The sequence below is a fragment of the Lichenostomus cassidix genome, chromosome 7, assembly GCF_008360975.1.
Source record: "Lichenostomus cassidix isolate B80296 chromosome 7, HeHo_3.0, whole genome shotgun sequence".
Classification (NCBI taxonomy): domain Eukaryota; kingdom Metazoa; phylum Chordata; class Aves; order Passeriformes; family Meliphagidae; genus Lichenostomus; species Lichenostomus cassidix.
This window is the reverse complement of record NC_139488.1, coordinates 27168389-27180978: the sequence shown is the minus strand read 5'-3', so window position 1 is coordinate 27180978 and position 12590 is coordinate 27168389. Positions and strand designations below refer to the sequence as shown.

General features: G+C 40.0%; 1 protein-coding gene across 4 annotated transcripts in view; it reads left to right on the top strand.

Moving 5' to 3' along the window:
• The window catches only part of SEMA5B (semaphorin 5B), a 270385-nt gene that overhangs the window by 159427 nt on the left and 98368 nt on the right, over positions 1–12590 (top strand). For all 4 annotated transcript variants that reach the window (XM_085066953.1, XM_085066954.1, XM_085066955.1 and 1 more), the window contains exon 6: positions 5466–5511. In XM_085066953.1, coding sequence (XP_084923079.1) covers positions 5466–5511 — 46 coding nt within the window. The remainder of the gene's footprint in view (positions 1–5465; positions 5512–12590) is intronic.

The window sequence follows — 12590 nt, the reverse complement described above, 5'->3', positions numbered from 1 at the left end:
GTGTTTTTGATTCAGTATGAGAATAATGTTGATAAGACTCTGATGTTTGAGTTGTTGCTAAGTAGCGCTTATGCTAAGTCCAGGACTTTTCAGTTTCCCATGCTCTGCCAGGGAACAGATGCACAAGAAGCCAGGAGGGAGTGTGGCCAGGACAGCTGACTTGAACTGGCCAGAGGGATATTCCATACCCTGGAACATCATGCTTGAGTATTGAATCAGGAGTAGTTGGCCAGGAGGGCCAATTGCTGCTGGGAGCAGGGCTGGGCATTGGGCAGAGGGGAGTGAGCAGTTGTATTGTGCAGTACCTGTGTTTCTTGGGCTTGATTCCTCTTTCTCATTATTATCATTATTGTAACAACAACAACAATAGCAATAATTGACTTTGTTTCAATTATTAAATCGTTCTTATCTCAGCCTGTGGGTTTTACCTTTTCCCAATTCTCCTCCCATTCCCACTGGGGAGGGTGGGAGTGAGTGAGTGGTTGCATGGTACTTAATTGCTGGCTGGGGTTAAATCACAACATTCTCTCAATGTGTATTTTTTCTGCATGATCAAACATTATTATCAGCTTCTGTTGGCTTTGTTTCTACTGGCAGAGAACTGCCTAGAAAGAGAGGGAGCTTGAGATAGTCTGCCCTGTAAGGAGGAAGGGGGGAGCTTCTCACACCTACTCTAAGGTGCAGGGAAGTAGCAACAGATGAGCAGGTGTAACATGTCTTGTACTGATAGAGACCAGCTGAGTTAAGGGAGCATTTTGTTGGCTTCTGTGTGCATATCCTAGTCCTGAGAAGTTCTGGTGGTGGTCAGCATGTGGGCTCTTGTGGCTCCCAATTTGATATCAGGGCTTATTCTGAAATACAGAGAGGTTTTCTTACCCACCTGGAGTGTGAGGAGTTAGGAAATGTGAACAAGCCTCACTCATTTAAATAGCAAAAATAATCTGAAGCTAGGATAGCCTTTCATTTATACATGATCAGTCCATCAGCTGCAGGGATGTTCCTCCTGATCTACCTCAGCAGAACTGAAAAGCTGCTCTCTCTTAATTAGGAGGAAGCACCTTTTAATCAGCCAGTACAGTGCTGACAGATGTGCCTGAAAAGAGTCACTGAAAAGGAGGACTGAATGAGTGACTGAAGCATGTTGCAGCCCTTATAATTTCAGAGCTCCTAAGATGAAGAGTCTCTGTTACTATTCAAGCACTCTTGTTAGGTGGCTTCCCAATGGAAAGGCTTAAATTTTTTTTGTATGTCTGTTGCTCAGTGGCATTGTAGCCAAAGCGTTTCGCCTTCAAAGTTAATTGTTTCCAGGCTAGGCAATGTGTGAACAAGTGCATGGGCACCATGTTACAGAGTTCACCCAAGGTGCGATTGGCTACATGAAATAAACACTTAATAAACAGATTTGACTTGGAAATGTCATGGCAAACAGATTTAAGTGGGTATATTCTTCCACACCCTTTCCTGAAACACATCTCAGCTGCTCTCTTGCTGTTCTGGTATGTATATTTTGTGGTACACAGGGAGCACTTAATAGTTTTACAAGCAGCCTAATACAAATTACGAAGCCAATTAACAAATACTTTAATTTACAGGATTTCTGCTGCAGCCTGGCTCCATTCATCTGCACACAGCATAGAGTTTCCAGTTCAAGAAAGTAATTCAACATCTACCCATGAGTATAAATGCCACTTCAGCATATGTTTACCTGCTGTGCCCCAACTTTGGGGCAAGTTATTCTCCTAACCAGGGTATAAACTAATGATCCAGGAGATCAGCTTGTGGTTGTGCTGCAGATATGCTCTGTGATGTTGGCTAAAGTGCTCAACCTCTGCTTTAAATTTAAATGAGAATGATGTATCTTTTTCTCTTCTGTATATATTCAGATAGCAAATTCTTTAAGCCTAGGTTTTATAGAGCAGAACAGTCTTTACAGCAGCTAACTTTGTGTAACTGAGCTAGGGAATAATATCCTACTGCAATCAGAGGTGACAGAGAGGATCTGCCCTCAGGTTGTTTGAATAGGCATTGGCTGAGAATCAATCTCCAGAGGAACCATCATCAACCCACTCTGTGTCTTAGTGCAGCAAAACCAGAGCCTTGGCTGAGACTTCAGGACATTACTCTTTAATGTGGGCACTTTCAGAAAGGCACTGATGGTTATGAAAAATAAGGTTAGTTGTGATAATAATTAGTAGTTTGAGGCATAATGTCATTTGTCCCAGAGTACTCAGAGGAGTGTAGTCACTTGCTCTGGAGATGGCTGAAATTTAGCCAAATCTGGCATGAAACAAAGCTTTTGTGTAAAACTGTGAAGCTGTGTGACCTTTTAGGACAGCAATTAAGAAGGTTGTCCTATCCCTCCAAGTTTGTGCACCATCTTTTTATACAGAAGAAGGAGGATATTAGAATATCCTCATTGCACCAGGCAATTGCTCTTCTGGCCTACTCCAGTGGCTTTAATTTAGGAGAGAAAGGAATTAATCAACATTCACTTACAAGACAAAATGGGAGGAAAAAGACAGAAAAAAAGACCAAGAAGGCACCTCATTCATTCATGTGGAGATCTCAGTGTTCTTATATATTTTTCATTCATACTCCTTCAGCTGCTCTAAATTATAGTTCAGCAAGGTATTAAACAGACATAACTTCAAACACAAGGAGAAAAAAGGACACAAATGGGGCAATTCTAGCTACAATAAACCATGCCTGTCATTCAGAGACCTTTCTCATTCTTGGACTGAAATTGCAGTTAAAACGCAATTCATAAAAACGGCACTGTCTGATTCAGCAGATCTTTTCCTTTGGCTTTTTACTCCTGGTATAGCTTTACAGAACAAATATGGTTAAAAGAGCATGTTATTAATTAAGGATTAGTCAGTTCTAGCTGGGCAGGTCAAATGGAGTCGGGAGGTGTCTCTGACAGCCTGGTTTGCCTACAGGTGTTTGTATTGCTGCTGATAAGATGTGAGAAGGATCAAACAAACAAAAAGAAACTGCCAGTGCCTCTGCAGACACCAAGTGAGGCTAGCTGATTAAAAAAGTAGGGAAACCCACCTTTTTGTAAGAAAGCCCCAAGGTCAGACTTAGAGAGCTAAGGTTAGTATAAAGCTTTTGGAAAATCGTTGTGCTGTTCACATTAGCTCTATGTTCCTGCCTGGTTTAGGTCTCAGCCACCCAAGTCGCTTTGTCCAGGTGCTACGCAGAAGTTACTGAGAGGACAGACTGGCTTTATTGAAATGGACACTATTCTGTCTGCATTGGTTTTGGCTGAGTGTGATGAAAATTGTGTCCTTTAGATATGTCTCTTTCATTAAAGATATTTTGGTTGAATTTGCTCTGCAGTGCTATCGGGAAAAAAACAACCCATAATATTAAAACTTATTACCAAGTCAAACTGTCCAGCTTTTTGCAAGCCTAGAACAAGGAGCTGAAATCTGCATTATGAGACTTCCAAAATCAATGCATTTAAATAACATGCTTAACAATAGGAGAGAAACTTCAAGTCCCTAGTTATGAGAACTTTTTCCTGAGGGTATTGTAAGATTGGAGGCCTTCTCCAGGAGAAGCCTTATTCCATGATATGTCATGTCCAGAGCTGCATTAATGTTTTGATGTGAGTAGCTATGTGGTGTTCTAAGGGAGCTGTCAGATCCATCACTGGATGAGAATTTATCTCCATTTTAAAATTACAGCTGTGTGTAGCTTAGTTCTTCTGGTCTGCTGCATGCACCTATATTTAAGTCTACTGCTGATGCTAAAGAGTTAATAACAAATTTTTTGGGGAATGTATGCAGCCTTTGAGACAGAATAGGGTTTCAGACTGTAAAAAAGAACTGCTGGATCTTCAGTGATAGGACCAGGAGACAGGATGGAGATTTCCTCTGTATGTGTGTGTCTGTGTACTTCTCTGTGTACTTACAGGAGGTATAATAATCACTGATATATTTTTGTCAGATATTGCTAATGGGTCTCATTCTTCTCTGGGTAACTAGTCCCAGTACAGAATATGATGGTGCAAATCAGAGCAAGTCAGAGCTACCTCAGCTGAAGATTTGGTATCAGGAGTTTGACTTCCCAAGTTCCTCATCGTGCTTGTCCCTATGCTTCTTTATTAACAGTCAGCAGCATTTGAGAGCTTTTGATTTATTTATAGAACTGGGACAAAGTACACAAGCAACTCTATGCTTATAACAGGTGATATATAAGTAATACATAAAGGAAGGAGGAAAAATTTCGCAAACCTTGTTGTGGTCATTGTGACCCAATATGAATCTCGCACATGTTGAAGTTTGAATTACTTTCTTTTCTTGGACAGAGTGTGCTGCTGTACTGACTCTAAACAAGGCTCTTCAGAAGAGTTCTTAGGACCTTTTCATCACTATAGAATTTTTCCTCTAGGTTTACTGACTTAAAACTTTCCGGAACATGCATTTTCACTGGGTGGGGGAATGTCTGTATACTGGCACTTCTAGAGCAGATGAAACTGTATAATCAGAGCTGCACTTTCTACCATTTAAACAGAACCACTTCCAGAAGCTTAGTGCAAATAACATTGTCTTCTCTGAGACATTGTGGTGACAGGGATGTTGGAAAAGGAGCACAGCTCTTTAGACCTCCTGACAGATGAGATGCAAAAGAAAGAAATTAGACGTGGCCAAAAGCCTCAAGCACACAATCCAGTGTGTATGGCTTAATATGTCAGCTGATTCCTGGTAACTGCATTGTCTTAGCAAGCAAAACTGTGAGATAAAGCCTGTTAACTTATCTGTAGAAGTTTATGCAAATATGTGTTGCCTCCTATTTGTGATGGGATATGAACTTTCAGAAGAAAGGTGACAGGAGCTCAGCTGATATGTGGTATCTTACGCTACAGTGACTTCTGTCAGGAATTCCCTTGCTTTGCCTGTGAAGAGACGATGACAGAAGGATTGGGAATATCTGCAGTCACTGCCTTGATTTCCCTGCTGATTTTCTGTGCAGAGAGATTCCGCTGAGAAGTATGTGCTCTCTTCTCTTCCACGAAGTCCTGAATGGGAATTCCCACAAGGACAGGCTTGGGGGAGCACACTGTGGAGTCAGCTCTGCTCCAGCTGGCTTCTGTCCAATCCCAGTTTTCTCAGAATTCAGTGAAAAACATGACTGCAGCCCATACGGACTTCAACTAAAGCCTGCTGAGAGTTTGCAAATGGCCCTTTGCGGGTGGGATTTCATTGTGGTTCTTCATTATGGATTCTATTATGGAATATTTAATACTAGGACCTGCTCAGAACTTTGTTACTAGGTTCACTAAGACACTGATGAACAAGTCAGTGAACAGGCATATAACTGCTTTTGTATTCTGTGGAGTCCAGGAAAACCTTCTGTTTGTAGACATGAATGACCAAAAACTATTACTTGCTTTAATAACTTTTCGTTTCCTTCCTTGGTAGCCTAATAGTTTGTAATTTTTCTGCTTGTTCATGCAGGAACTACCTCTTCAGACTTAGTCTACACAACGTTTCTCTTATTCAGGTATGTTCACTTTTTACTCTCTTGTTTTATTTAACTTGTTAATGAAAGTTCTGTAATATTTGATGTACATTTTCAGAAGCCTATATAGTGTAAATTTGCCCAAAGTGGTGGAGCAGGGAGAAGACAATGTCAGAACCAGCTGTTTATTCCCACTCCAGTGATAATGCTGGGGGAAGGGTTCTGCTACACTTGCCCACTTGGATGGTGTTCTCTGGTTTTGCTTCTGAAGTATTTGGGTGGTAATGGCATTTGCCAAAAATACAGCATCTTAAGGAAGAAAGCATGTAGTGTGACTGATACAGGCTTAAGCACAACAATTAATAGAAATCCTTGGATTTCTTTAGAGATGTCAGCAACATGTTGGAGAAGGTTTTACTATTTTTAGTAAAAATAGTAAAATCCTTATTTTTAGCCCTTGTAAGCTTTTGTGAACATGGATTGTTGAGGAGCTATGTTTTGCTGAATGCATTACTAAAACCACGATTGGACTTGCAAGCATTTAAGAGGCAAAATGGGTTGAAAAATGTGTGTTACCATTGCCTTTACCAAGGCAAAGCAGCTGAGGTTTGAAAGGGCTTGCAAATACCCAGTACTGGGACATAAAAGCAGTCCTAAAGCAGTATTGGGACTTTACTCTCACTGCACTGAATCTGGAATTGAAGGATACAGCAAAAATTGTTAATGAAAACACCTGCTGCTTACCTTTAAATAAATTAACACTTATGCTCTGGGATACTTACCATCTTCTATGGTTGCTAGATCACCAAAGATGTATTCAGTACTTTCTCAGACAGGCTGAGAGGCCTTGCTCCTTTACCTGACCACACAAAGAAGCCATTAGAGTAGTATTGCCAGCCATTCTGATGTGCACAAGCCTTTTGCTGTTAGTAAGAGTTACAAGTATAACTGGAGAGAAGAAAAGATGTTTAATGGTTGTAAAATGCATTGAATCTTCCTTTAAAAGGAAAACAAAGTCCGGAGTTACCAATGACAACAATAAAGAGTTAGAGAAGCTGCTACTCCCGTTTGGCAGTGGATTCTCTTTGCAGAGCCATGTTAGCAGGGCTGGAAGGTTTCCAGCGAGCACACAGGAGAGGGAAGTCTCTGTAGTTATGAGAGGTGTCATACCTTCTGCACTGCCTGTTATCACACTGCCTGCCACAGCCTCTGGTGCTTGTCAGGGATCCCTTTCCACAAAACCCAATTGTGAATCTCCCTCATACACTTCTGAAGTGAGGCTTGGCTCGGGCCCTTTTTAAGTGCAGTGAGTTTCCTTTTCTACACTGCAAGACATGGGAAGTCTCCTTCTATGGCACTGGAGGCTGCTGTGGGATCTCCGGTTAACATAATGAGCTTAGTTCGCTCCTGCTTTCTGGGTGTATCCGGTTACTTTGCCAAGACTTTTTGCATGACAAAGAGAGCATGGAATTATGTTGACACACGTGTTGGGAATGATGGAAGCGATTGTTTCCCGACCTAATGGTTGCCTAAGTAGCTGCTTGGCTTGTCTCCATAGAGCTCATGATGTGGTTTAAAGGCACCACCTTCCCTTTGCCGTGTATAATTTTAAAGGTCAGATCAGAAAGCGAGACAAGAAATGCAAGGAACTTGCATTTAGTTCTATAGGGTTGAGAGTGCAGTTTAAGAGATAATCACACTGTTAGTTTGCATTATTTTATATCTTCTCTTTGCTTTTAAGTAAAATACAGTGTGGATCTTGCCAGGCCAGAATCGGGATAGTTTTTCATCTTGACATTGTATTCTGATTTATTTCTCCTCGTGGGACTTCATTGTCATCCTGCCAGTGGTGTTAAATCTGCTTCACGGTGCAGGTTTGTGCTGACAGACATCTGTCTACTCCCTTGCATTTGTACTTCCATAAGGTGAGGGCAGAAACATGAGGAGCATGGTCTGTGGAGACAGCAGGATATGTTGGTTGTGGGACAAAGCCTGGCAGTGTGAGGAGTGTACCCCTCTAAGCATGGTTTGGTGAAGTTTAAAGCTGTTTTTTCTTAAGTGTTCTTGTGCTGCATTCTGAGGCTGCAGCTTAGAAAGGAAGTTACTGTCTTGGAATTGCAGTAGATTCAAAGACAAAATTTAGTATTAACTGGGCAAGCTACTGATTAAGAGCTGTATAAAAAAGACAGCATTAACCTAGAGAAGAATTTTGATTTCAGTGGAGTGAAGGAAGAGAGGTCGATTTTGGGATGTGTCAGCTTTTGGGTCCCTTTATAATAAAGGGTCAGTTATTTTCCTTTCTTATCTCTCATCTGCTCTATGATGTGCTGAAATTTCCTCCTCACTTAGAATTTTATGTTGGTTGTTTTTCCAAGCCTGTGGCACTGATCATTTACATGAGAACTAGTGAGTGGAATGGAGCAAAAACTGAAACAGAACAAGATCATATCCTGCTCCACAGAACCAAATGTCCCAACTTCTCAGAGATTTTTCTCCTACCTCTCTATGTTTCTGAAATGTGTTTCAGAAATTCCATTTGCAACCTGAGAAGCTTTTCACCAAATGAGTTTTAGTTGCGTGAGAAACTTTAGTGGTGGTTAATACTTTTGTGAGAAACATTTTTGGTTGGACTTCAATATCCATGAGAAAGTTGAGGCCCAGGTATTTTGGGGATCATTTGTGATTTTGTCTACCTCTTTTCTTGCCAAAACTAAAGCACCTTGTTAAAGAATTACTACAAATAAGCATCTTGAGGTGGGGTATCCAAAAGCACCTGTTAATGTTGAGAACTTTGGCATGTAGCATTCAAATTCTTGCAGCAGTCAAGATGCACAGTTTTAAAATGGTTACTCTTCGCTAAATCTTTAGAATCTCTTTGAAACAAAATCTCTGCAACGTTTCATGTCCATCTTTAAATGATTGTCCTATATGCATTGTAAACTCTTGTTATTAGACATTTTATAGAACATATTTTTTAAATGATGTGCACTTGGAAAGCATGCTGTTTAATTTATGCATGGATCGGAAACATAGTTTCTAATCTGCAGCTTCCATGGTGAGGCCATAGAAAAGTCAGTTTTATACTGGAGTTGGAAATTAATAGAGTAGGTGGAAGGGTCATTTTAAAAACATAAGCCTTTGAGCAAATTTTTTAAAATGCACAATACTGATTAGGATTTCTTTGCAAGGAATGCTGTTCTGGGGCTTGTGTTAAAAGCAGGCTACTTGGTTGGCATTTCATAAATCGCAGTGCGGTGCCTACCCCCTGCTCACCGTGATTTTACCTGGATTCTCAGTTCTCAACTGAACTGAGTAGGAAATTATTTTTCTAACCCTTTTGAGATACAAAGATTTCCAACCTTTTTGCACTGAGATGAAAACAAGACTATTAGACATTTTTGTAAAATCTGAAGGAGTAGGAGATAGACACATGGTTAATTGGCATGCAGATACTCTGGGTCAAGTTATTTTATGAAGCATCAAAAGAGAGCATTTACATGTGCATTTCTCTCATCTCAAACAATTGTCCTTGTTTGTTTGGGGCATCCTTTTTCCCCTTTCCTTTTCTCTTTCTCTTTCCTTTTCATTTTCCTTTCCTGTCTTCTTACCCTTTCCTTTCTCTCTGGATCTAAGGTTTCCTTCTGGACTCTCATCTGAAAAGTGTAATAGAAACTGTTATAATTTCATAAAATATTTTGGTTTCAATTGTTTGTTTTAATGGAAGATCTCTTAAAGAAAAGTTTTTAAGCAGCCCTGTGAAGTCTGTGTGCTGATACATTATGTCAGGCTAGTAGTATTTTAAGTTTTTAAAATACTTTTAGAGTCTGTACTGTATTTTAATAGACTGTGAAAGAATAAATAAGTGTACCTATTGCAAAACTATTTGGAAGACATAAGTTATTTCCCCTAAGAAAGACAGAAAAAAGGAGATTAAAATATGTTTTAATTGACTATTTAATATTTTTTTTTTGACTAAGAACAACAATTGAAGTTAGGATTAACTGCAGAAAGGGTGTGTGTGAGTTTCCCAGCAGTCATAAACCTGAATTAGGAAGGATTGACTGTGGACTTCAATCCTCTCCAGGACCACCTAGGTCTACAATTACAGATATATAGTTACCCCACTGCAAAATATGAAAATGCTACAGAACATACAACTTCATTTGCTTCTGAAATTTGGCTCCACATTTCTAAATAATCCCCTATATTCACATGGGCACTTTGGAGAGTTCTACTCAGTCACTAGTCCAAAACTTGATGAATTTCTCAGTCCCACTGAGGCATAAGATTTAAAACCAAGCTTGAAGGAAGTTACCAAAATACTAAGGCAGTATCAGCTCTTCAATCATGATCTGAACCTTACTGAAATAAACTTCTTTCTGCTGATATTGTGGGGTTTTGGAATGAGCATTTTTTCAAACCTGAAATAGAGACAAAACATTTCCAAAGCATCCTGTAGCAAATGAACTGCAGCCACCTATCCAGTGCATTTCTGGTAAGGATGGTTTTACTCCAGCTTTTCCTCCCTCAGTCTAGGAAGCAGCAACATCCTTGCTGCAGAGATGAAGCTCTTAAACTGCACAGCTGCTCCTGAAGACACACTTCCCTCCCTGCTGCTCCCTGAAGGGATCTTTAACTCTGTGGCATAATCACTGGTAAATCAACAGCATGTATCAACAAAGTGTAGTTAATAATAATAAAACTTGCCTATCAGTCCTCAATATGTCACATAGCAACCAATGGAACATGTTTTGTCTTTTGTGCTTTGAATCAAACTGAGCATTAAATGCATTATTTTCTACTTATTTAGATCTCAGTAGTGCCACACTTACGTCTGCTGATGAGAAACATGATCTGCAAGTGTATAGAAGTGTGAGGAGAGGTGGCAGAGTTTAACTTGGTTTCATTCTGTATAGTTGAATAAAATATGATAAACAAAATCAATGGGGAACAGTGAGTAATATAGTTTACAGCACAAATTGTCACTCAAGTAATCTTTCCTAGTGAAAATACTTCACTGAGAAATGTTAAGGATTCGCAATATGTTCATAAAGCCCTGGCACTCATCAGAAAACTTGCAAATGTGAGATAAATCTTGCATCCCCAAGAGCTGCTGGATAGGCACCAGATGGGGCTTGGAGGGCCAAATTCTTACTGCTGGCTCTGCCCGTGGAAGTTAATCTGCCCAGTTTGTCTGCCTGGTGTTTGCTCGTGTGTGAAATAGGGCTGTAGCACTCCTTTGTAAAGTGCTGTGGGGTTTGCTGGTAAAATAGAGGTAAAAGTATTGTATTTCAGATTTCCTTGCAGAAACATCCTTGAGCCAGAGGTGATCCTATTTTTCAAAATATTCATTCAAAGATTATAAGAAAATTAGGCATTGATATGCAGCGCGAGCTCAGGGGCACTCAGAGGCTGGCCCAGCTTTGCTGAAGGTATTTATTTCTTTGATCTAGCTGGAATGCCAAGATTATAATCCAATTTTAAATCAAGTCTGGGAAGTAATTTTGGGAAAGAGTGAGAATACTTTGCCTATCTTTATGTACCATTGAGTTGCCTGACAGGAGCTCTATTTTGAAATGTTCAGGAATAAGCTTGACTTTCCAGAAGCAGTTTATTATTTGTTTCTTGCAGATTCCCAGGCACACGTTTGAATTATATGGCACATATTTCTAGATACAACATTTATTTCTTTATTTTCAGGCCAATGCAGTTCCCTCATTTAAAAACATAATCAAAACCTCTACTAGAGCAGATGCAGTCTTTAATATGTGGCTCATAGCTGAGTTCAGGTTGTCACATATTTTATCAGTATGAAACATTTTTTATTAACAGATTAACATATAAATAAATCTATTCATAAATCACCTTCCAAAGCTGCACCTAAAACTTCTCACTCTCAGGCTAGAGGTTTAAAGCTATTCCATAATAAAGCTTATATTGCCTGGAAAAACTTTCTGGTAAATTCAGCTATTTATTCTTATGGTTTCAGGTCCCCAAATAAAATCTACTCCCTGAATATTCCCTTCCTTAAAATGACTGGTCAGGAGCTAGACTGCAGTTTTCAGGTGCAAGTCTTACTTCTCAAGATTTATGTTAAGAGAGAGTGTAGTGGGAGATGAGGGATGAAAACAAGGCATGTCAGACTGGAGGTGACCATGTCTGAAGGCCACACCTCATCCTTCAAGGACACACTTTTCCAGCTCCTCGCTGCAAGGAGCTGCACCCTGTAATGGGCTCCAGCATCTGCTGTTGAGAACCAAACTTGTGCTGATACTATTCATCAGCTGAAATTCAGAGAGCAGAGAAAGCAAATCCCTGCTCACTCTCCATAGTGTTGAGTGATTTCTGAACACAACATCCTCTCTGTCTGGGAGAGCCCAACTCATGAGTCCATTTATAACCAGCAAAGCTTTTAAGCCCAGGTTTATCTTAAATAAATGCCAGTTTTCCTTTAAGAATTCTCTGAGTTAAGGACATACTGCATGCTCTAGTGAGTAAAAATGTTTCAATATGCACATTCATAGGTCTGCTAAACTGGCTCAGAACCTACTGTCTAGTCATGGTCAATTTAATTGCGATCTAAAGTAAGTATTTAGGCATGGTATAGAGAGTTCTTATGTATATATTTATATATGGATTTTATGTATATACCCCATACACAGGAGGATCATATACACAGGGTATGGCACCCCTATAGAGGAGGTCCAGGAGCTGTACCTGTTTGGATTTGTACTTTAAGCAGGGCAGCTTTCTTGGAGTCAGTGAAGGCCATGGAGGTGATTTGCATCCAGAGGGGAACTACCCTGTTACGCTTGCATGGTAAAGTGAGGCTTATATGATGAATGTCAGCTGTGGATTGCCAGCCTGCTTCCCTGGGTAATTTGTTAGTTGTCATTCCCTCTTTCCCTGCCTCACCTCACCTAAAAGCCAAAATTACTACAGGGGTTTTGGTCTTTGTCAGCAGACATTATGAGCAGGATTTAGAAACTGAGAATTTAATTAGCTGCTGAAGTCACTTACTGATAACAGTAGCATATTGGACTCTTTATTTGATAAAACCCTGTCAGGCATTTTATGTGTAGGGAATGAAGACTAATGCTCTTACTTCTTTTAAGTTACAG